We start from the raw sequence: 23,620 nt of genomic DNA on the forward strand, positions 1-23,620 counted from the left end.
CTACCTAGCGGTCTTCGTGCATTACACCGATGTTAACAGCGCCGTACAACAAGACCTGCTTGGAATGCCGCACCTTCGAGGCTCTCACAGCGGCGAGAACCAGGCTCTCTACATCTCTCGGCTAGTCAACGACTACGGCTTCGCTAATAACGTTGGTTATTTTCAGTGTGACAACGTGGATTCGAACGACTGGGCAGTAAAATTTACCTTGGAGTCGTTAATTCCTGGCCTTGGCCGGTTTTCCCGGGATTCCTTAGCCACAAAGCGTCGTGTACGTTGCTTCGGCCACATCCTCAACCTAGCAGCGCAGGCCTTCATTCTCGGCAAGTCGACTGGCCTCGAAAGAACCTTTGACGATGACTTCATCGGCCAGTTACCGCCCGAGCAGGAAGAAGCGTTGTTGAAGATGTGGCGAAAGAGAGGGCCGGTTTGAAAGCTTCATAATGTCGTCCACTTTATTCGGAGGTCACCACAACGCCGGGATTCCTTCCTACAGGTCGCGCGCAATCAGCTCGGCGATGAAGATGCACAGGAATTCGGCACGGTTATATTTGACAGGTCAGTCGAAGGTTTACAGCTTTGTGGTGATAATTCCACGGGTTGGAATTCTGTTTTCTTCATGATCGAACGCGCGGTGCAATTACAGAGCCAAGTAGATTACTGGTGCCATAAAAATCAGAGCGAGAAGGACCCTCGGAAGCGTATGCCCGCCGCCGACCTGCTACAACCGAGTGACTGGCACCTACTTTCCCTTGTTTTGTCTATTCTTGAACCTTTCAAGAAGATTACAAAGTGGTTTGAAGGGCGCGCGGCTACCTTTCCTGAAGTCCTCGCTACACAGGAGTGGCTAATCGATCTGCTTGAGGATCGCCTTCGAACCCTACACCCGAACCTTGAAGCCATTACCGATTTTACCGGCGGCCCAGTACACACCCACCCAGAGATCACGGTCGCAAGCCAACAGCCTCTATCATTCGGCATAGACAACGACGATGACAACGGCGTGTTGTTTACTAGGGAAGCATCACAACGGTCGCAGCGTAACCGTCGTCTTCTTGCCCGGTTCGACGACTCGGTCATCGACCTACCCCGGCGCCTGCCGACCGGCCAGATCAGGCCGCCCTCCCTCGACCTTGTTGCCGACCTACCAAACAACCCTCCACCCTCCCCGCCGCCCTCAACACCTGATCTTGACGACGATCATCTATCCTTTCTTCGAACAAGCATTGGCCTAGCTATTCAGAAGCTCAGAGAATACGTTGGATTGATGGAGGAGAGCCCAGCATACTGGTCGGCCATGATACTACACCCAGGGCATAGGGAGAAGTGGGTAACCCAGTTCCTGGGCGGTGGGCGGGCCGAAGAAGCGATGAGGGCATTCCGGGGTCTCTACCAGGCCGAGTACGCCGTCATCCCTCTCCCGGTGCCGGTTCGTACGCCTCACGAAGGTCGAGGGAGTCATCTTATTACTCACGACTACCATAATGACCCTGATGACCCCAACCAGAAGGATGAACTAGCTGAATACCTTCACGAAAGCGTCAGGCGGGTGGATAATATACTGGCTTGGTGGAAGGAAAGAAGAGAGCGTTGGCCCCGGTTGTCAAAGATGGCTTTTGACTTGTTGTCAATACCGTCTATGTCAACAGAGTGCGAGAGGGCATTCAGCCAGGGAAAACCGGTCCTTGGCACACAGAGACATAGTATGGTCGACGAAGCCCTGAATTACCTCATGTGTACGAAGAATTGGGCAAGTAAATGAGGATCCTGAAGGTCAAGGGCTTTTTTCCGGTCTCAAAGTGCCATTCAGGGCTCGATTTCCTTGTTTTTTGGTGGAGCGGCAAATTCCGTCAATTAAGTCAAATAAAACCCACCCAATCAGAGAGAGCCTCTTACACAGATAAATACACCATTTTGGGCCTCAAATACAGTCAAATAAGGCTTCATATTTGGCCTGATTGAATTGATGCCAGCGCTGGGCTTCGTTTCCGCTGCTTACTACAGACGTCACCGTCGAAGGAGTCTACCGGGGCTTCTCGACAGTCGTCTTGGTGTCGCTGCCGGTAGCGGCGTGGGATCTCTTGCCGGACATACCGGGTTGCAATTTTGTCTGCTTTACATGCAGCGGTCTGCTTGACATGCAGCGGGAATCTGGCTTCTCTGTCTGAACATGACCCGTCTCTCTTAACCCGTAAGGAAGAGTCGAATACTGCTTCGATAAAATCTTAGTTAGATGACATTTTACAGCAACAAAGACTACTACACTTGTCGACCGAAGCTAACCTGAGCAAGTCTCATCTCCTATATTTCCTTATGGAGCAGATGAGTAAGTGCCAAGTCGCCCGAATTTAGTTCGACTACTTCATGCTCTGACTCCTAACAAGCAAATATATTGTACAGGCCTCAACACTACTAGTGGTCCTGCAGTCGGGCCCGCCGAAGAATACGCTCATCGTCCTGGTTATATGGCCGAAGACCTGCTAATGATTGTCGACGTCAGCCACCTTCATAGCAAAAGGGACGCCACTTACGTTTTGAACAACGGGCCTTCTATGTTTTCGCCTGAAGAAATGGAGCAGGTAGCCTCTAGGTCCATGGTCCCCTGAGTACTTGAGCTTCTGAGAAACGGTAGATCGGAAATCGTCAGCATTGACGGACACTTCGACCCAGCCCAGTTTGAAAATGCCAGCCCGCTCTCATACATATGCGCATTACTCTCGGATCTATTTCAGCAAGGCCGAATCCAAACCCCCACCAAAGGCTACCAAACGGGGTCCCGGGACTTGCCCTCGGCCGTCGTCCTAGAATACTACTGCGGGATGCATTCGGGAGAGGACGGCAGCCTATGTGGTCCCCAGGGCCTTGTTCGCTATCTGATCACACAGATGATCCTGTCTCTCGTGGTGGATCTCCGGATTGTCGAAGCCGAGCTGATAGTGCTGCCAGGCCTGTTCGAGGGCGACGAGGAGCGGGTGACGCAGGGGGACCTGGAAGCAAGCAATCTGCCGCCCGTTCAAGGAAATGTTCCATCTGGTTCCGCAAGGAACAACTGTCTATTGTATTGTCGACAACTGGTCCACGTATGAGAGATCGGGCGTGTGGGAACACGGCTACGGTGCAGTGCTGGACACCCTCCACTACGCTGTCAACGCCCCAGCCAGTCTTGCCAACATCATACTCATATCCACCAGTCCCACCTTCAGTAGCTGGCCGGCTAACTTGGGTAGCGTGGAGACAGCCCTGACAAGCTCAAACTGGCTGTGGTGGTTTTCGTCACGGGTATATGTTGCAGATAAGACCGACCGACGGAGCGATGGTTGTTCGGCTTTGTGAGGTATGACAGTCTGGACTAGCAAGAGTCCAAGAGTTGAGTTGCCGGCTTCTGAAATAACCCGGGTGACTCGTTGAGAGTCGAGACGGGTTTCTAGATATGGTAGTCAATGTTTCATTTTCATGTCGTTGGTGGCCTGCGACTTGACCTAAGCGAGCAGGATGGAAAGAAGAACGAAGGCGGGAATCTGAGGGCTCGGGCTGCGTGACCTGTCTTGATTGGTGGTGGAGCACGACAGACATTGACAACGCTTCGCACAGCCTCAATGCTACCAAGACGCCTCGTCTCTTCGACACATCGAACACTTTTGAAAGCTGGCCCGTATCACAGCAGAACCGCACAACTAACTCCCGAACACATCGCTCCTCGCAATCTGATTGTGCAAAGTACGGAGCACTGAAAGTCTCCGCGTCCAATCCGCTCCCGCACACGACAGACAATGGACGAGGCGGCGGATAGCCCGGCGCAAACCATTCCCGAGAGAGATAGCTATGCGTACTCGCCGCTGCCAGACCCCGACTCGTTCCGCACCGTCGAGGTCCTGCCCGGCGCCGGCGCCGACCCGGTGGTATGCAACCTGCGTGTGCACAGCACCAGCCCCGACGACAACGACAACAACGGAGCACCATGGCCCGAGTACGAGGCGCTGTCGTACGTGTGGGGCGACCCGGCGCCGAGCCAGCGCATCCGCATCCGCGACGCCGACGCCGACGGCGACTGCGACGAGACGATGGCCGTGACGGCCAACCTGCACGCGGCGCTGCGGCGGCTGCGCCAGCCTGACCAACCACGCACGCTCTGGGCCGACGGCATCTGCATCAACCAGGCCGACGCGGGCGAAAAGAGCCACCAGGTGCGGCAGATGGGCGCCTTTTACTCTCGCGCGCGCCGCGTAGTTGTGTTCCTGGGCGGCGAGGCCGACGGGAGCGCGCTGGTCCCGGGGCTGGTCGACCACATCCACGCCGCGCTGCAGCAGCACGACGACGGCAGCGGCATACCGCTGGCGCAGCGCATCCAGCCGCACACGTACCCGCTGGCGCCGGCGCCGGCGGCGATGCCGGAGCCGCACGACCCGGCGTGGCGCGCGCTGTCGGCGCTGTTCCTGCGGCCGTGGTGGTCGCGCACGTGGGTGATCCAGGAGGTGGTGCGGGGGGCGGTGGTTGAGCTGGTGTGCGGCGGCTGGGCGCTGGACTGGGAGCGCTTTGCCGAGGCGAACCGGGCGGTGCAGCACATGGTCCGGCCGACGGGCGACGGCGGCGACGACGACGACGGCGACCACCACCACCGCCGCCTGCACGTGCTCAAGCTCGCCGAGAAGAACTTTGTCAACATGGTCGTGCTGCGGCAGAGCCTGGTGCGCGAGCCTGCTGCAGGAGTGCGCAAGCTGGCGGACGGGACACGACGGGCAGCGAGGGCGCGCGTCCGCCACCGCCCGACGTGGCAGCTGATCGACCTACTGGAGCGGTGCCGGCACGCGCAGGCCACCGACCCGCGAGACTACGTGTACGCGCTGCTGGGGCTGTCGGTCGACGAGGCCGAGGGCCAGCTGCAGCGCACCGGCACCGCGGTTCCCGACTACACGGAGCCGGCGACGCAGACTTTTGTGCGCTACGCCGAGCACACGGTGATGATGGGCGGCGCCATCAAGCTGCTGTACAGCGCAGCAGCCAACATCGGCATCCGTGGCGGCGGCGGCGGTGTGCCGTCGTGGGTCCCGGATTGGTCCGTCCGTGGCGGACCGCTGCATGTGCTGTCGCCGCGTGATGACGGCGGCGTAAACAAGTACTACGCGGCAGGAAGCCTGGGCGCGTTGCCGGCACGGGTGCGTGTGAGTCCCGCCACCGGCTGGCTCGAGGTCGGGGGTGTCGTGGCTGGGCGCGTGGCACGCCTTGGCGCGGCGGCGGCCGAGCCCGGGCCCGCCGACCCGGCTCGGTTCAAGTCCGTGTACCACCGCGACCTGGACGCGGTGGCGCGGGGGGCCATGCAGCTCGAGGAGTTCCTCGCCTCAGACATGCGGACCAGCCCCCCGCACCTCGAGTACGTCTGGCGCACGCTCTGCTGCGATGTCGACCTGCACACGGGCGAAGACATACTGCGTGCCGCCCGGGGGGTGCCGGTTAACGAGGGTGGTAGGAGCGCCATGATTGATGGCTTTGATGCCGTGCGGCAGATCTGGCCGGCCTGGCGGGCTGTTTTTGGGAGTGGCGACGACGGCCCTTTGGACGGTTTAGATCAAGAAGACGAGGCGATCCTGGTGGAGCATATCGGACTGCTGCAGGGGCGGACGTCCGACTACCTGATGGCGACGGCGCCTCTGTGCCTTGGTCGGCGTGTGGCCGTGCTGGACGACGGCCGCCTGGCCCAGGTCCCGCCCGCCTCTGAGCCCGGCGACGTCGTGTTCGTGCCCTTCGGCTCAGCCGTCCCATTTGCGCTCCGCCCGTTCGGTCAGGATAGAGGCGGCAGGCCGCCATTCCGCCTCCTCGGCGAGTGCTATGTCCACAGCGTCATGAGAGGGGAGCTGCTGATCGAGGGGCGGAAGGCCGAAGACGTTGTCCTGGCTTGAAGGCTTGAATGCTTGGAATTGAAACGATACAACTTTTAGTACGGGTATATTGTTTGAATTGGCTTGAAATATTTCCCGTGCCTACCTGACCTACCTTTCATAGGACGCCGTTGAATACCTAATACCTCCCCCTACCTGGTATCATGTGTGTGTGGATGCGCAAAGCAGTTACTCATAACCCGAGTCGCTTGCCGAGAGCCATTGAAAGTTTCAAGCACACTCAACTCGACTTAAAGTATCAATAGGATATCCCCACCTGGCCTTCAATACGTAACCTCAGCTTTGCATTGAGCAGCCCGTGATAGCTCATGAAAGGCCATCAAGGTTAGCTATGAGCTGGAGCATTCGCTCCGCGGCAGCAGAGCCGAGACATAGGTGTGAGACAGGAGCCAATAACAGGTTCTGTCATCTGGAGCTCGTCCGCCGTTAGCCAAGGATCAACGTTTTCACGGCATCAGCGGACTGCCGGTCTCAAGGGATAAGTGCACGCCTGTGCTGTGCTGGGGTAGCCTACAGCCACTCAGCCTACAGCAGTATATAATACAGCCTACAGCAGTATATAATAAGTTGACTAGACTCCTAGGCACACAGATATCTGTTTTGTCTAGCTAGCACAGCGGCACCTATTACATGTGCTAGGCATGAGCTGTGCCCCTTGGGTCGTGATGACGTGGTGAGATCAGTTTGTAGTCCCGGATTCCCGGTTGGGTTGCTTGTGCGGCGCAATCTACGTGTAGCCAATCACGGGACGCGTAGCAATTGGAATCGGGAACCGACAGACGCGGGATGCAGCGGCACTCGTGTCTGCTGTGCCGTGCACTGTGACAGCTCATCTGGCCTCGAATAAATGAGCCCCAGAATTCGATTGCAGCGAGTATGCAAAGGTGGGATTCGAGATTCCACGGAAAGAATGCAACGTCGAAGTGGATGATGGGATCGACATACGGAAGCAGCCAAGATGGGCAACCGGAACACGGAGATAACAAGGCGAATCACCGCAACGAATAATCCTGGACCATAAGGACACTGCCACTTCCCCGCAAGATCCGGCTAAGAGTCCGGGGTTGCCTGGATGCCGCTGTACGCGGTGTTCTCGGTCCCCACCTCGGGACAGTCAAGGGCGCGGCCTTTTACGATGACGCAGAGACTCCCACGCGGCGACGCAGTTTTATATTGCCGCACTGGCAGTTCCCGTTTGAGAAAGTGCTCAGCTGACCAGTTTCCCAGAGCGATCATGCCTGCGAGGGCGGAATTGCCCAATGGCGGTTGCGAGCCGGCGTTGGAGACTGGAACGCGTCCTTTCGGGGATAGGCGGTCTGCAAATGCCGGCTGCCAGGGACCGCCTCGCCCAATCAGCCGGACGCGTTACGAAACGGGCATGACCAGGGAAGGGTGTGCTGCGTGTGGCGACGAGAATTTTGATGTGGGTTGCGTGCCGACAGATCTCTACTTTCGTGCTCCTTTGACATGGGAAACACGGCGAAGCATAACCAAATGCGAACACTGCGATTCATGTTGCGTAGTATGGTGATAGCCTGAACAAGCTAGCGACTGGCAAGCTGAGGCGACTGATCCAACACAACTCCACCAGTATCGCCAGTGCATCGCCAGTGCATCCATCGCCAGTGCATCGCCAGTGCATCCATCGCCAGTGCACCGGAGCAATTGGCGTGCCTCGATGGTCACCTGCTAACCGGGGCTAGCGAGCGGTGAGCGACTGTGGGGGGCCGGCGCCAACTGGGTGCTGATACGCAAGCTGGGCAGCGAGAGCCGTGCTAGCTGTGCCAACTGCAGCGCAGCACAATCAGCACAAAACGGAACAAACAGTGCATGTCGGTGCATAAGTAGTGTGACCGCGTCCGAAGAAGGGCTGGCTCAGTCTCCGAGACCCCCGCGTGGGTTACTCCGCGTTCGCTCGTGGGTCTCTCGGAGCCAGAGTCAGAGCCAGAGAGAAACTGCAGTCGAGGCAAGAAATGGGGAGACGAGATCATCGCAACACGAGCGGCAGGACTGAGGCGACTAAATATCATCCGCGTCTAGCCAGGGCTTGACCCACAGGCGGTAGAGATTGCGGCCATGTGCTCGCAGCGGGCCTCGACAGTGGGCTGGCAGCTCCTTGCTCGCAGCTCCTTGCTCGGGTGCTTCATCTCGGGCCAATATGTGGCTGGCGTTGTGGGTGCCGCTGATGGCGGCTTCGTAACTGTGGTAATTACGGGTCGGAGGGCTGAGTCCCTCGGCTCTCGAGAACTCGTCTCCCATCGAAAGTGGCAAACCACGCCGCCCACTCAAACTCCCCCTAAAATGCAATTCGGCGGGCCACAAACATCAGGCCGGGCTGAACGGCCTCGTAACAGCGTGGGCAGTGTCTGACATTTCCATTTCGTAAGGGAGTGACCGCTGAGGCTTAAGGGGATCCCGCGCCCGGACCGTCACTTGACCGAAAAGGCCACCTGGAGCGTGGCTGAATGTTGTTGCCCTGGCGTGAGGAGAGGCTCCGGCGCCAAGGGCAGGAGGACCCTGGGCTAACAACGGCGTGACCATTTTGGGAATCCATGGACGGGTCTGCACAAAGAAGCTCTCGACTCTGCGAAGCATCTTGCCGCCAGGCCAGAGATAGCAAATCTCGAGAAAGATAAGGTACGGAAGCCGACTTTGTGCACGCTTCGGATCTGCAACACACCCGCACTGCGCGGGCTTGAGAATTCAGGCAGTGTGATGATGATGTCAGTCAGGAGCAAATTGTCAAATGCACCCGGGCGCTGGGCTGCTCTATCCGACGCTCCCTCACTGGCAGTCAGGGCACAGCGGAGCCTTCGCGCCCACAGCATATCAGCACCCGACAAGAAGAGGCAAGCGCGGCCAACCCCCGCTTCAACCCTGCACGCAGGGTGACCAGAAAATCGTTGAGGGATTGTAGCGGCACAGTGCGGGGCTGACGGCTGAACAGTACGGCCCCAGAACCCGGTGCTCGTGTCTCCTCCTCGCCTCTCAATTCACAGCGAGCCCAAGTCACGCGGCCACAGGCTAAGCCGTGTTCGCCAATCCGCACGGTGCCGAGTACATACGCAGCCCACCCCTCCATCCCACGCCCACTTTCTGCCAGGCCCATGCCACTGCGTGGTGGGTTGGCCGCTGTTCGGCCCACGGACTTGGCTGCTAGTGATGCTGCAATAATAACCTACACGCCGTGCCACAGTATCCCCGACCCCCATCGCCCCTTTCCTCCCAGCCTCGACCGACGTACAAAAGTATCTCGAACTCTGCCGGTGCTGGTGCAGTGCTGGGCAGCCGCTTCATTTCTGCATGCCAGAGCGAGACATTCCAGAAGGTGGTTGCCCAGCTTGCCAGACCTAGCACTCGCTCAGCGTCCGTTCAGACAGCGTCACCAAGCCGACGCTCGGCCCCGACTGCCTGCTACTGTCGCAACCTACTACACCCACACACGACTTGAACTTGGAAGCCTCGCCGCTACTACGCCGTCCCGGTCCGCACTGCATGGTTGACGCCCCAATCGACAACTTGAAATGAGTAATTCGCGAGAGAGGCCTCGAGAGCGGCCCCGCCCGCGCTTTGCTCCCATACCCATTGAGACCACCTTCGAACGCTACCGCAAGACAGTCCCCCCCGGCGAGCTCACGCCCAGTCCCTCGCCGCGTTCCGCCTCGCCGCGGTCGCCCCGCGTGAAACGACGGTTTGCACCGCAGCTGGTCGAGTCGTCGGTCCGGAGATCTCGCCGAGCAGGAGACGAGGGGCCCGCCACCAGGCCGACGGACAAGACAGATATCACACCCTACACTAACCACATATACGCCCCAAAACCACGCAGGCGTCCCAGCCACGAGCCGAGCCATGATGTCGTGCCGGTCACGCCTTCGAGGCAGAAGGGCCACGCCCGGCGGGAGTCGTGCGATGACGAGATTGCAGGCGGCGTCTTCGACCTGGTGGCTCGCGATGCCCAGAGGAAGCTGCAGGAGGTGGCCATGAGCGCCTTCCCCAACAGCGGGCAGCGCATCGGGGGTGCCGAGCATTTCTACGTACGGGAGGGGTCCGACGATGACAGCCCCCGGGGGCGGACTACGGTCCGAGGCCCGTGGGCTCACCTGCAGTCGCGGCGGAACTCGTCCCAGGAAGACATCAGCTGGGCGTTCAAGGAGATGCAGGAGCATGCCCATCTGGTGAGCCGGGAAATGGAACGCATGTCCACGATGGATCTCGATAACATGAGCATGGACAGCCCGCCGTGCGACGCCATGGGCCTGACGAGAGGCCCCAGGGCGTCCATGTCCAGTTCTCCCATGTGGTCCTCGAGGATGTCGTCGGGCTCGCTGGTCCCGATCGGGGAGACGCACATGCCGCTGCTTCGTGCCGAGTCCCCCCTCGCCACGATCGGCGAGGCCGCCATGCCGTACCTGCCTCCCGAGTCTCCGCTGATGCGTCCCATCGGCGAGTCGTACATGCCCTACATCCCCTCGGCTCCGCCGGGCAAGTCGGCAAACATGCCATATGTCCCGGCCTCGCAGATACCGGCCGAGACCAACTTCCAGACCTACTCGTCGCCCTTTTACTCGTACGGCCAGGAGAGAGATCTGTCCCTGGAGCGGGCGCGCAACCAGCACCGCATGCGGATCAAGACCTCTCCGCCCATGCTGGGCGACGACCTGACGTTCCGCATGTGTCCGTCGCCTAAGATGACGAAGCTGGAGCCGGACCATCTGTGGGATCTGGAAAAGGGCCAGACGGCAGAGCAGCAGAACCGCGATCCTAGCGAACAGCGCGGTCTGTGGCGCGGGTATTGCTTCACAAACGACCAGACGGAAAAGCTCGCCCGCGTAGATCGACCGGCAATGCTGCACACGCCGCTGCCTCTCCGGTTAGCAGAGGACCCGTTTTCTCAGGCGTTTGGGGCCACCGCTCCCGTCGACCAGAGCGAGCAGACGTCACCCACCGGTAGCGCGACGCGGGCCGGCACCGTTCCGCTGCCTGGCAAGAACGACAACGGACCGCAACACATGCTGCGCCCAGGGCACCGGACACGCACGCAGGAGCCCAAGGGACTGCACATGCTGCAGGGGCTGCAGAACCTGGACGAGCGGCTGCGAAAGGAGAAGGCGGCGGCAGAGCTTGAGGAGAAGATTGCGGCCGAGTTTGACGACAAGTTCGTGACGCAGGTGTACAACTACCTGTCGCTGGGGTACCCGGCGCTCGCGCGGCAGTACGACGAGGAGCTGAGCAAGATCAACCGGATCAGCGTCGAAGAGCTCGAGCAGGACGACGACGCCATCATGGACCACCTGTGGGGCGGGGACGACAACCACGAAGTCTACGGCACCCGGTCGAACCCCGCCATCGCCACCAGCCCCGGCGGCAAGAAGACGCAGCCCACGGGGCACATCATGCTAGATAGCGAAGAGAAGGATGGCATCCGTGAGGAGGACCGCTGTCCGCGGTGGAAGGCGCTGAAACTGTACATCTACGAGTGGGCGCGGCAGCACCCCGATCTCAACGCCATCAGCCCGCTCGCGTGGGGTGTGCGAGAGCGGAGGGGGAGCTGGGGGATATAAGGGGCCGTCAGCATCGCGATGTTGGGTATCAGCACATATGCTTGCCCGCGTTCGCTGTATTTCTTTTGCGCATTATCGTCTGATTGGAATCACATTGGACGACAGTTTCGGGCGACAGTTCCTAACTCTTTTTATTCGTTTTCACTTTCGGCAAGAGCTATTATTTTGAGCTACTGACGACTTTACGACCTTTCCCGTTCTATTTTCCTCTTTGGAGACGGCGGAACTGGTACATATTATTTCCACGCCACGAGACGAGCTCTGGCCTGATTTTGACTCGGTGTGTTTCACTTTGCTTGGGCTTGGTTTTCACAGCACAGGGGCGCGGGAGAAGCTCCAGATGTGTTTGTCGAGCTAGAGAAAAGGTGAAGAGAAAAGGTTCTAGAAGAGGCACGCGGAGGGCTGTTGATAGAACTGGGACAGGACGCGGCGGCGGCAGGCGCGTGTAGGGGTATGGTGTAGACACTTTCTTAGCACCTGGCTAGTGCTCGTATTCTACTAAACAGGGTGTCCCGCGTGTACGAGTTGAGAGACGGACAGCGAAAGCACTGGGTTGGTACGACACAGCATGGCGTGGGCATAGCATGGGCCGTGGCGATACCCGCGTGGGTGAGGGTGGGGGGTGTGTACTGACTGAGTGTACTGACTGAGGGAATATCAGTTGACATGTCCATAGGTGCCCAAGAAGGGGTGAAGCTCTTGTAAGGCGAGAGTTTTGGATACTGGCGAGTGATAATGCATCTTAGCATGCGATGTGCGTCGAGAAGTGGCTTCCATCTTATAGTATTGCATGATAGCGCGCGTTCATTAGATTGACATTTCTGTGCTGATATGTATGTGTATGTGATGTGATGTGAAGGTGTTGCAGTGCTGTAGATTCGCCATTGTTCAAAGGGGTGGCTGTTGTCTCTCTCGTTGAGTGACAAAGGAGCTTCGCAGGGTAGCTCACTCGTGGTTGGCATGTGCACTGATGCTCTGTCTGCGAACGGCAAACAGACAGCAGGTTTCTGATTGTTGCTCGCTTATTGCCCATAGTTTCTTGCACTTTGAAACGGCATCACTTCCACTTGCTCCAAGCCCGTTGCAACTTGCAAGCCAATTCAAGGTCGAACCGCCGTTGCACCAGCTCCTCAGCCCTACGGAAAGCACGGCTGAAGCGCACCGTGTGAATACCACTAAACCTAGCGCCTGATCTGATCCGCGCACGGTGCGCTTTCGCTCCATGCTCTCTCCAGTCTGGGGGCAGGCAGCCCGACTCGCAGCGGCCGACGCGGGCGTCGCATTTCCCGAAAACCGCATCCCGTCAAAGCCAGATCGCCCAGCCCGAGCAAATGACCGGAATAATACACGAGACTATATGGAGCAATCCCCTCTCACCCACCAGCCTCGCCCCGAGGTCTTCCAGCAGAAGATAGTCCAGCTGTACGAGGCGCTTTTCAAGGTTTGCCCGCCCGCCCGTCCACCGCCCGCCAGCCCTTCGCTTGCCCCTTTCTGCAAAGCCTTTATTTTTTAAGCCGTTGCCGTCCGCTTCCGTGCCTCTGGCGCGGAATTCCTGTCGCATTTCCTCTGCGCATTTGCATTGCAGTTCCTAGTGTGCGCTGCTGTTGCTGTCGGAAGCTGTGCGAACAAACGCTGACGTGTCTGAACCTGACAAAAGGTAGGCATACTCTCGGTTCGACAACACTTCAAACCCTACGATCACAGACGGACTAGATTGCGGGCTAGCTGAGTAACGTTGCAAAAGAAGGAGAACAAAACCAACATGAATGGCACTGATTTCCCCCTGCCCCCGATAGGACGACCGCGACGATGGCGAGAAACCCGAGGGCTTCTGGCGCGAGTTCTTCCTGCTCCGCCCCGACCGGGCCTCGCTCCGGCGCATCCTCGACGACATAGGTCCGAACGACCTGCTCCACTACGAGCTGCAGACAGGGCAGCTCTTTGCGCGCGCCGTGGCGGCGCTGAAGAGCGGGCACGGCGTGGCGGATCTGCACGCGCTCGATGTAATTCCCTCTTGCTGCCTGCTTGCGCCGGAAGCGCTGGTCTGGGTGCTGATTGGCGATCCAGACACTGAGCATCTTCATGACGGCCGTGCTGGCCAAGAAGTACACCAACCCGAGCTCCGACATCATCGAGGTGCTGGCCGGCCTCGACCACGTCGACAGCGTGTTTACCGAGTTTGTCGGCGCGCTAGACTCGATCATTAGGAATGGCCGGACCTGTATGCACCCACACCACCCCGTCACTGGCAGCCCAACTGACACTCGCAGTGGAATTACGGCTCAAGGCGGTCGAGGTCGCCCTCTCGGTCACGTCCGGCGCATACCAGACCAGCTTGCTTACCTACTTTATTCAGCGGGACCTGTTCCCGTCCATCATGAAGGTGAGCCAGGAAGCCAACCGTGGAGGCACTGGTGGAGGCACCCAGGAAGAGACTGACAGGCTCAGTTGATACAAGACATCGACAACCCAGCTGCGATGGCGGCGCCGTTCACGCTGGTCGGGCTCCTAGCCAACTACAACAAGTTCGAGTTCCAGAATCCGTACCAGATGCGGCTGAACGATTTCGTCAACGAGGGCGTCATTAAGAAGATCATCAAAAGCGTCGGCTACACGTGCCAGACGATACGGGCTCACTACGTGGAAGTACAGGACGACCTGCCAGAGGGATGGACGCTAGCAAGCACGCTGAATCTGATTGGGCTGGGCGCCATTGCCCCTGGGGGAAAGGCGCCGCCGAAGCCGGCCTACGACGCCGAGACGGCCAAGAAGATGTTTGCCGAACTGTAAGTAAGCCTGTCAATCGTGCAAGCGCCTGCTGACCCCTAAAGGCCGGTCGAAGAGGCTGCGATTCTCCTCGCGACGTACGACTTCACGCACGCCAACAAGCTCTTTTGCTTCAACTTTGTCACGCTGCCGCCGGAAAAGGGCGAGGAGCAGCCGTTCGCAACCTTCATCTCGCTCACCTCGTACCTGCTCCAGCACGCGCACCTCTCGCAGCGCACCACGCTCTACTCGCATCTCAACCTCATGGTGTTCCGGCTGCTCGTCGAAGACCCCGTGCTGTGCAAGCGGATATGCAGCGACGAGAGCAAGGCGGCGGTGCGCCTCTGCCGGCAGCGGTCGCCGTACCTCCCGCTGGTGCGTGGCGAGCGCGTCATGGCCACGGCGGTCATGGACACGATGATCGACGCCATCAACCACAACCTGCGGCGGCGGCTCGACGTGGGGCTGTACACGCTCTGCGTGGGCATCTTGCTGCGCATCATCAGCTACCTGTCGCGGTCGCGCACGCGGCTGCAGTACCACTGGGCCGACCTGTTCCGGTCGCTGCTGGCGCTGGTGCGCTTTCTCACGACGTACGCAGGCGACCTGCGCGGGCTGCCGCAGATCGACGTGCTGCTCGACCACGTCGTCAACCTGCTCGCGCTCGGGCTGTCGGCCGGCGAGGCCTTCCTGCCTACGCCGGCCGCCTACGACGACCTCTTCTACAAGGTGGTCGAGTCGGGCGAGGTGCTGGTCAAGTTCCGCGACACGTACCGCCTGGTGCATCGGCCCAGCAACTCCATATCGACGCTGGTGAACGTCAGCACGCACTACAAGGAGATGCTGGCGGAGAGCGAGGGCGGCGTGGCCAAGCCCATCGCGGGGAAGCGCTCGGGGTCGCAGCTGACCAGCCTCCAGGTCGCCGAGGTCATCAAGCAGGGCTACGAGACGCTGAGCATCCAGACCAAGGAGGGCCTCGACAGCTGGGAGAACTACCGCGAGGCTGACGAGCGCACGCTGCTCAAGAAGATGGCCCGGGCGGCCGTGGCGGATGTGCGGATAATGGTGGCCGAGTACGCCTGGGTGAGGCTGGAGTGAGGCAAGGCTGGATGGAGTAAAGATGTTTGTTCTTCGGAAGGGCCCTGGAAGGAGACGTCGTGGTCTGCTTCTCTTTCACAGGGCAATAGATGATATCTCAGCCTTTGCGTGTTGGATGCGCGTCTTCCACGTATATAATTCTAGTCGTGATGGCCTGTCGCCTGTGTGGGAGCTTCGTTGTGGGTGTTTCGTTGCAATACGCACCGGGAGCTTCGATCTGAAATTGCGCAGTTGCAGGGGCATCCTGGCTCAGGCAATCCGAATGCAAAATTGGGATAGAAAAAGAGCAGGAAAAGAACCCGGAGTGGGAACCAGGCAGCCCAGGCAGTTTAAGTTTCTCAGTATAAATTGAAACCTAGCTTTTTCGTTGAACGGCGTTGCACCCCATGTTTGCGACCGGGCCGCCCGTCTGGTGTCGAGGCTCGAAAGGCCAAAGCGCCGATTCCTAATGTGCTGTCGCTGATTGGCCAGCGGAAACCGAGCGGCTCCCGAGGCTTGGCGTCATGTCATCGCTCGGCTGATCGAGCCAACGTTAGAAATCAAATTGCCGCTTTTTGCAATCGCCGACCGCAAGCAACCTCCAACCGCCCTCAGATCACCCCCCACAACGACCTTCAAAATGAGCGCACCGCGGATGCTCTCCAGGAGAGCCCTCCACGTGTGCCACTCGTGCCGCCGAAGCATACTGCAGTGGCGTGAGTTCTCGGCGACGCCCGCACCCTCCGCCGCCACCTTCCAGTCCTACTCGCTGCCCTCCCAGCCGCCGTCGCCACCGCGCAATTCCTCCGCGCTCGACACCTCGATCGCGCGCGCCACCCAGCAGCCGCCGTTCCCCCGAGTCTACGAGACACGGCCGCCCAGAAACCACCCGCCGACGCCGCTGACCAGCACGCCAGCGTCCCCGGTGTCAATCCCCGAGCGAGAAGCGCAGCAGCCGCGACCGAGCTTTGCGAGTCCAGCGCCAGCAGAGACAGATTCCGCTTCACAGAGCACACTTGCGGTAGCCACGCCGGTGGCACCAACTGCACCGGCAACCCCTGCAACAACATCTGCAGCCCCTACAGCTCAGGGGGCACTACCAGCCAAGCGCTCGCGGCTACGGACGCCGCGCCGGGCGGCCATGAAGCTAACGCCGGCGGCGGTCGACCACCTGCGCGCGCTGCTGGACCAGCCCGACCCCAAGCTGATCAAGGTGGGGGTGCGCAACCGCGGGTGCAGCGGGCTGGCGTACCACCTCGAGTTCGTCGACAAGGTGGGCTCGTTTGACGAGACGGTCGAGCAGGACGGCGTGCGCGTGCTCATCGACAGCAAGGCCCTGTTCAGCATCATCGGCAGCGAGATGGACTGGGTCGAGGACAAGCTGAGCCAGCGCTTTGTGTTTCGGAATCCGAACATCAGTGAGTTCATCTGCCTCCCTAAGTTACTTGACAGAAAGATAGGAAGCTAATCGCGTGTGCTTCAGAGGAGCAATGTGGCTGTGGCGAGTCGTTCATGGTATGACAGCGTGCGACTTGAGTTTGGCTGACGCAGCTGAGCGCCCAGCCCGGACGAGCCTAGACCAGGCTCTTGGCTCGTAGTTGTCTGGCGGCGGCTGCGCAGCATTGATCGTGGTGATGTAAACAAGGCATGCGAATGGCGTTTGGCTAGAAGTGCTCTGCAGGTGCATTGACTCTGTTTTTGTTTCGGAGCCCGTCTCCCTTTGCACATACATACCCGAAGTACCTACACCACACCACACTGTACATACTTAGAATAGAAGCCTGCATACCTAATTTCAGCAGAACGGAGTCACTGGGCCACCGTCGGCGAGCTTACGAGCGTAAGGTAGCGAAGAGAGGCCGTCTTTCGACTCCATTTTGCACCGAATGTTTCCGTTCCGAGGATTGGTGGGCCGGATTGACTACTCCAGGAAAGGTCCTCCGAGCGTAGCGAGCAGCCCGCCGCAGGCGCCCTCGGACGGAATAAAGACAACCTTGCTGATAAGCTCAGCCGAAACTTGTTAATTTTCCTAAGCTCCGAACAGCCTAGAAGCCAAGAGTTAGTTAGGTTCGAGCTGCTCGCGAAATGGGTCAGCAAAGCGGCCCGGAAGCTACCCCACACTCAGCCTGCCGAACCGTGGTGGCGGGACAGGGCTAAAGCACGGGCCCCACGTATTACAGGGGCTACAGTGACGAACGCGTCCTAAAATCCAGCAATAAACGATCGCCCCTCAACGCGTCTCCTAAATCGACGAAGAAAACAGCAATTCGCACCCGACCTACGAAGCAACCATATGCACAACAAAGCAGTATCATCTAGCGGCGGGAAAGAAGTAGCGCCCGATCTGGGCTGCGGTGGTCATGCCCGTGGTAATTTGCCCCATCTGCGACCGGGAGGTCAAGCCGCTCGACATCAACGCCCACATCGACTCGGGCTGCGAGACGTACCTCCTCGAGAAGATCAGCATAAATGACGACGCCAGCGCCAGCTCCAGCGCAGGTGGGGGTGGGAGCGGGCGTACGTCGACTCCCCCCAGCCAGACACAACCGCCGAGCTCGACACAGAAGAAGCGCTCCGCCTCGACCTTCTTCCAGACCCCGGCCGCAAAGCGACAGGCACCCTCAATCCCCGCTACGACGAGCACGACGGGCTCGACACCTTTCCAGTCGAGCTCCAGCGCTGGAGCAGGACCCAACACCGTCAAGGCGGCCGCCGGAGTGAAGCGCAGCTTCGAGGAAGGGCCGGGACAGAGCTCACCCCCGGTAGCAAAAACAGAACCAACCGGGCACTTAGCGGCTGAGGTAAATGGCAATCCCACAGAAATAAAACCCAACGGTATCGCGGCCATGCCCCCCGGCGCGAAGCGGACCAAGACCAGCCGGTCGACGCCGCTAGCAGAGCGCATGCGCCCGACCTCGCTCGACGATGTGTGCGGCCAGGACCTCGTCGGCCCGAACGGCGTGCTGCGCTCGCTAATCGAGTCGGACCGCGTGCCGTCCATGATCCTGTGGGGCAGCTCGGGCACGGGCAAGACGACCATCGCCCGCTGCATCGCGCGGCGCGTCGGCAGCCGCTTCATCGAGCTGAACGCCACCAGCACCGGCGTAGCCGAGTGCAAGAAGCTCTTCGGCGAGGCCGCCAGCGAGCTGGCGCTGACCGGCCGCAAGACCATCATCTTCTGCGACGAGATCCACCGCTTCTCCAAGTCGCAGCAGGACGTCTTCCTCAAGCCCGTCGAGGCCGGCACCATCACGCTCATCGGCGCGACGACGGAAAACCCGAGCTTCAAGATCCAGTCGGCGCTGCTCAGCCGCTGCCGCACCTTTACCCTGCAGGTGCTGTCCCTCGAGGACGTACAGCGCATCCTACTGCGGGCCCTGCAGCAAGAAACGGACGGCGCGGCCGCGCCAAGCCCCCTCGTCGACGACGAGCTGCTGCACTACCTCGCGGCGTTTGCCGACGGGGACGCGCGAACGGCGCTGAACCTGCTCGAGCTCGCGCTGTCGCTCGCCAACAACCCCACGCCGCCGGCGGACAGCGACCACCCGCTGACCAAGGACGACATCAAGGCGGCGCTGACCAAGACGCTCGTGTACGACCGGGCGGGCGACCAGCACTACGACACCATCTCGGCGTTCCACAAGGCGGTGCGCGGGTCCGACGCGGACGCGGCGCTGTACTACCTGGCGCGCATGCTGCAGTCGGGCGAGGACCCGCTGTTCGTGGCGCGGCGCATGGTAGTGATCGCGTCCGAGGACGTCGGGCTGGCCGACAACACGCTGCTGCCGCTGGCCACGGCCGCGTACACGGCGACGCAGCAGATCGGCATGCCCGAGGCGCGCATCCCGCTAGCCCACTGCGCCGTCGCCCTGTGCCTCGCCCCCAAGAGCACCCGCTCCTACCGCGGCCTCAACAACGCCTACTCGGCCCTGCAGGAGCCCGGCGTCGCCGGCCTGCCCGTGCCCCTGCACCTCCGCAATGCCCCGACCCGCCTCATGCGCGACCTGGGCTATGGCGCAGAGTACAAGTACCCCCCCAACTACAAGGACGGGAAAGTCAGGCAGACGTACCTACCCGATGCCCTGCTCGATCGCCGCTTCCTCGAGGATAGGGACCTCGGGACCGAGATCGATCCGGACGCCAACATGGCGGATTAGGGGAATGGAATGTATTCTTAATTTTACGGCCCATGGTTTGCGGTTCATGTCTCTCCCAGACCACTGGGGTCGGGTTTATTGGTTGGTTTGTTAGATATAATAGGGGTTTGGGCTTGGTTTGGCGCCCTTTGCTCTTTGGAGGAGTCACCTAGGATACCGAGGCAGTCGATTTAGTAATAGAGGCGATTAAGAGTTTCTTGTACAAGACGTACGAGGTTCCTGTATACCTCTACAAGCTCTCTGATACGGAGTATCTACCCAAGATTTCTAGATCATTTCTGATTCCCTTTGTAAGTTCTCTAATCCCTAGTACATACCCGGGATGGTTAGGTACCTGCGTGAGCTATGCTGTGATGCCGGACCGGGTACGGGGGGCTGGCCGGGACGCACTGCCCCATAGAATTGGGAGTCCTCCACGAACAGCGGTTCGGGAGGTGCTTCGACACGGAACCGGGAATTCGCTGCGATCGGGGGATCGGGACAGGATATAACACGGAACCGGGGACGTACTGCGGCCCCGGGTATGAGGGGCCGGCCGGGACGTACTGCGGTATCGAGCCCGGAGTCCTCTACGAACAACGGTTCGGAGCGTGCTTCGACACGGAACCGGGGATCCGGATCTGCTGCGACCTCGGGGCCAGCGTCTGCTGCCGCGGCCCGGCAGCCGATAGAGGGACCTTCCTCTGGCACCTCGGCAGAACGACACAGGCCCCACAATAGCACATCCCCTAAAGGTAGTCTTCCAAGGCCAAACGCCAATAGAGGAGACGAGTGGTACGAGACTGAGCGTTATTGTATAGATGAGACCAAGAAAGGGTGGAGAAAAGGATAGTAATAGATAGGACTAGAGTTGGTAAGAAGATGCCCCTTTAGTAAGTTGGAATAGGGAGGAGCAGATACATGGATTTTGACACCGATTGTGAAACAAGCCGTTGGTGTGAAAAGGCCGAGTTCAAACGGACCAGGGCTCCCGCATGTGATCAATCATCAACTATAGCGTTCAATTTACTCTCTCGTCTTGTGAAGTACCTTTTCTTCCTGGAACTAGCTCCTCTGCCATCTCCAAGGACTGTACTCCCACTGCTCCGATTACAGCTCCATTCCGCATAGCTCTGACTAGGCCACCTTTAGAAACCTTCGGTAGGTGTCTAGAAAGCTTTTATTGATGTCTAGAAATCTTAAGTACGCCTTTTTAATGTCTAAAAGGAGGTTACTTAATTTATCTAACACACACCCAAAGCGGTGAACAGACGCTTTACAGTAGCTGAATAGAACACAACTGAATATCGAAAAAACAGAATCACTCAAACACGAACTCTGCTTGATGTGCATTATTCCACGGCCAGGATACCTTCTAAATAACATCAGAACAAACACTAGTACGCAGCAGACTCGTAAACGCTGCCGCTGGATTCCTTCCGCCGCCTCGCCTGGGCTACGTGGGCGCCCCAGTCCGAGTGATGCCCGCCTACTATAGCAATATCCTGCTGGAGCTCTACAGACTCGCTCAGCACATCCAGCTTCTCGATAGCCTCGACTACCTCTCGCGGCGGCTCGGTGCCAAACACGGCCTGGATGTCGCCATACGGGTTGAGGCCAAAGTGCCAGGTGCGGCTGCTCGACTTGGCCATGATGCCGCGCGCCCAGACACGGCGGCGCTCGTAGCACGCAATGATGAGCAGCAGGGGCGCGTTGACGGTGCGGATGATGGCCACGTTGACATAGTGGAAGGCGGCCGGCCCTAGAATGAACTTGAGCGGCAGCATGACGGCCAGCGCGATCATGTTGAAGGGCGGCGGGTACGCAAAGATGGAGTCACTCTTGACGCCCTGGAACGTGAGCACCGCGCGTCGAAACTCAATCTCGGCCGCCGAATTGTCCATGATCTTAGAGAAGGTGTTGGTCAGAATGGCTACCAGGATGGTCAAGAAGAGCGTGTTGCCCAGAAACGCAAACGTGACTGCCAGTGTCGGGCCGAGAACCGCGTGGAAGTCGGCCGTCCGCTCGATGCCCGTGCCGTCCAGACCAAACCAGATCCAGAAGAGCCACTTGCCAATCGTCACATATGTCGGGCTGTTGGCCTGCCACGAGGGCGTGCTGGTGTCAAAGTTGGTCCGCATCAGCCACACCAGCCCGAGGAGAAACCCGGTGAAGCACCAGATGGCGATAAAGGTAAGGCGCATAAAGTCGCGCATCATGGCGTGCATGGCGATGAACACGATGTTGTCGGGCATCAAGTTGAAGGCAATCCGTGTAAGGAGGACGGGCGCAGCTGTGCAGAGGATAGGCAGCGCTAGGTTGATGTCAAAGCCAAGCAGGAGCTCGATTGCGCGGGCCGCGCCGTACATGGCGTAAATAAAGATGAACGTGATGTCGAGGAAAGACCACAGGTTCTGGGCGTGCACTTCCCAGCCATGCTCGATAATGGCAGCAAACTGTTCAAGCACCCAGCCGGCTGTGAAAATGCTAAAGGCGGCCTCGTAGATCCCAAGCTTGCGGGTCCCGTGCGTGTTGCCGTTGCAGTGTATCATGGTGAGTGCATACAGCGTCAGCAACACGGCAAAGTGCCAGAGCTCGATCAGGTTCCGCAGCCGGGGCACGATTAGGCGGCGGTGGTTGAGGATGGAAGCGCGGCGCGGGTCGTAGAGCGACACAGGGTGGTGTTTGTAGTGGTCGGGAAGGATGTCGACCAACGACACAGGGGTATACACGACCAGGCCGCGGTAGACAGCGTCGACGACGCGCTGACAAGCCAGCGACGCGACAAGAATCTTGCTCTCGGACAAAATGGCAAGCTCGAGCGCCGTTAGCTTGCGCTCGCGGCCGCCGCGTTCCTGGGCCGGCCACTGCGGGGAACGGCCCCGGCGGCGGACCTCGTCTGGGGCGGCATCAAACGGGTCAAAGCCCGAGACAAGCACGTTGGCGAGCAGCAGCAGGCCTGGGCGTCGAGGGTGGTCTTCGTGAAACCGACGCAGAATGCGAGCGGCGACGAGCTCGCAGAGGGTGGCGCGCGCAATGTTGACCGTGTAGTGGAGGGCTTCGTCCGACTGGGAGCGGAGAAACTGGACGCGGTTGGCGAGGAGGCAGTAGACGGTGGAGAGGTCGTCGGGGTTGTAGAGTCGGTCGACAAGGGGGCGCACGAGGAGGGACGTCATGCGAGGCGTCCGCAGTTCACCGAGCGTATACGGGTCATCTGTCAAGAGTCAGCCGAGAGCAAGGCGGAAGACGGGCAGGCAGGGACGGGCACCATACCAATGGCCGCGATCATCAGACGCCGAATGCTATTGGTGTCAGCTGTGGCCTAGTCCCGACTCTCCCATCGCCCATACCGATGAATTGACACGTAGACTGGTATTGTTTCTTGGTCACTACTTCCAGTGCCCGTTACGCCTTCATGTTCATGTTCGCGTTCCTGCCCACGGCCCTGTCGGCGGCGTGGAAAGAGAGGTACGGTGGTGTCTGTTTGAGGGGAGCAGGGAGCCGACCCGGGCCCGTATTCGTCGAGGTCGATGTCAGGATCGTGGCCGCGGCGCGGCAGGCTGGGACTGCGAATGCGGCCTTGTACAGCCATTTCGGCGGTGGCTGCGTTGGTCGAGGTTCATTGCGGGTTGGAGATGTCGATGGGTTGGCGAAATCGTGCAGCCAACCGCCGAGCCTCCGACGCTGCAGTGGGGCGCGGCTTGGGGGCTAGGCACGTAATCCTGGGCCAGCTTGGCATTGTGCGTGCCAGGGCATCATCATTGGGGCGTGTGGTGTTAAGTTGCTGGCATCGACGACCAAGGAACGAGCACGGCAACGATGGCCGCCGACGTGGTGTTGCCTCTGCAGACTCGAAACTTGCCATCCCTCCCGTATCGATGCATCGCGCTTTCTAGACGGTAAGGCGGACGGCAGGGGTCCGCACACGAAGCCCTCTCGGGGAAGGGTTCTCGGAGAAAAGCTGGATAGTGCCAGGTCAATTGCTCGCCTCAAGTGATGGACTGATCCGTCTATTAGACTTGATCAGATGTCGTGACAGACGGAGGTTGTTGCACTGAATGCCATGTGCTCCCGACCTGGTGCCCCGCATTCTGCAGTCGTTCGGGCCATCCAGCGCTAACCCTATTCGGCGAGGACGGTACCAATACTGTACGCGTTGGTTGATGCATTCACTTTCTTTCACTGC

General features: G+C 59.6%; 7 protein-coding genes across 7 annotated transcripts; 6 read left to right on the top strand and 1 right to left on the bottom strand.

The window, feature by feature from the left end:
• Positions 1–3,770: 3,770 nt before the first annotated feature.
• B0T26DRAFT_655187 (heterokaryon incompatibility protein-domain-containing protein) lies at positions 3,771–4,232 on the top strand (the record flags this gene model as incomplete). Its single annotated transcript, XM_060438605.1, has 1 exon — positions 3,771–4,232. A coding segment is annotated over one exon (462 nt), but the record flags the coding sequence as incomplete, so codon positions are not given.
• A 416-nt stretch (positions 4,233–4,648) lies between these two features.
• B0T26DRAFT_724989 (uncharacterized protein) lies at positions 4,649–6,184 on the top strand. The gene has a single exon (XM_060442721.1). The coding sequence runs from the start codon at positions 4,662–4,664 to the stop codon at positions 5,892–5,894; it is 1,233 nt and encodes a 410-aa protein (XP_060291025.1). The 5' UTR covers positions 4,649–4,661; the 3' UTR covers positions 5,895–6,184.
• A 3,234-nt stretch (positions 6,185–9,418) lies between these two features.
• Positions 9,419–11,455, top strand: B0T26DRAFT_655826 (uncharacterized protein; the record flags this gene model as incomplete). The annotated part of the gene is made up of 2 exons (XM_060438656.1): positions 9,419–11,187; positions 11,251–11,455. 2 exons carry the CDS (start codon positions 9,419–9,421, stop codon positions 11,453–11,455), a joined length of 1,974 nt encoding a protein of 657 aa, XP_060291026.1.
• A 1,070-nt stretch (positions 11,456–12,525) lies between these two features.
• B0T26DRAFT_724995 (uncharacterized protein) lies at positions 12,526–15,691 on the top strand. The gene is made up of 6 exons (XM_060442722.1): positions 12,526–12,896; positions 13,252–13,458; positions 13,523–13,676; positions 13,726–13,838; positions 13,904–14,241; positions 14,287–15,691. Exons 1-6 carry the CDS (start codon positions 12,678–12,680, stop codon positions 15,317–15,319), a joined length of 2,064 nt encoding a protein of 687 aa, XP_060291027.1. The 5' UTR covers positions 12,526–12,677; the 3' UTR covers positions 15,320–15,691.
• Positions 15,692–15,938: 247 nt separating this feature from the next.
• Positions 15,939–16,819, top strand: B0T26DRAFT_656956 (uncharacterized protein; the record flags this gene model as incomplete). The annotated part of the gene is made up of 3 exons (XM_060438745.1): positions 15,939–16,272; positions 16,384–16,716; positions 16,782–16,819. 3 exons carry the CDS (start codon positions 15,939–15,941, stop codon positions 16,817–16,819), a joined length of 705 nt encoding a protein of 234 aa, XP_060291028.1.
• A 682-nt stretch (positions 16,820–17,501) lies between these two features.
• On the top strand, positions 17,502–19,712 carry B0T26DRAFT_725006 (uncharacterized protein). The gene has a single exon (XM_060442723.1). It carries the CDS (start codon positions 17,659–17,661, stop codon positions 19,453–19,455), a length of 1,797 nt encoding a protein of 598 aa, XP_060291029.1. The 5' UTR covers positions 17,502–17,658; the 3' UTR covers positions 19,456–19,712.
• Positions 19,713–20,726: 1,014 nt separating this feature from the next.
• On the bottom strand, positions 20,727–22,843 carry B0T26DRAFT_439097 (uncharacterized protein). Its single transcript, XM_060435031.1, has 2 exons — positions 22,708–22,843; positions 20,727–22,648 (listed from the first exon to the last, which is right to left on the bottom strand). The coding sequence occupies exons 1-2, from the start codon at positions 22,721–22,723 to the stop codon at positions 20,832–20,834; spliced, it is 1,833 nt and encodes a 610-aa protein (XP_060291030.1). The 5' UTR covers positions 22,724–22,843; the 3' UTR covers positions 20,727–20,831.
• Positions 22,844–23,620: the final 777 nt, after the last annotated feature.

Source organism: Lasiosphaeria miniovina (assembly GCF_030549165.1).
Source record: "Lasiosphaeria miniovina strain SMH2392-1A chromosome Unknown B0T26scaffold_7, whole genome shotgun sequence".
NCBI lineage: Eukaryota > Fungi > Ascomycota > Sordariomycetes > Sordariales > Lasiosphaeriaceae > Lasiosphaeria > Lasiosphaeria miniovina.

What these genes read in the sequence shown, in the direction of transcription:
- B0T26DRAFT_724989 (XM_060442721.1), top strand. Translation starts at nt 4,662, where the DNA reads ATGGTCGTGCTGCGGCAGAGCCTGGTGCGCGAGCCTGCTGCAGGAGTG.
- B0T26DRAFT_724995 (XM_060442722.1), top strand. Translation starts at nt 12,678, where the DNA reads ATGCTCTCTCCAGTCTGGGGGCAGGCAGCCCGACTCGCAGCGGCCGAC. An exon ending in CATTAGGAATGGCCGGACCT is followed by an intron (nt 13,677 to 13,725) that starts GTATGCACCCAC and finishes TGACACTCGCAG; the next exon opens with TGGAATTACGGCTCAAGGCG. An exon ending in TGTTCCCGTCCATCATGAAG is followed by an intron (nt 13,839 to 13,903) that starts GTGAGCCAGGAA and finishes TGACAGGCTCAG; the next exon opens with TTGATACAAGACATCGACAA.
- B0T26DRAFT_725006 (XM_060442723.1), top strand. Translation starts at nt 17,659, where the DNA reads ATGCCCGTGGTAATTTGCCCCATCTGCGACCGGGAGGTCAAGCCGCTC.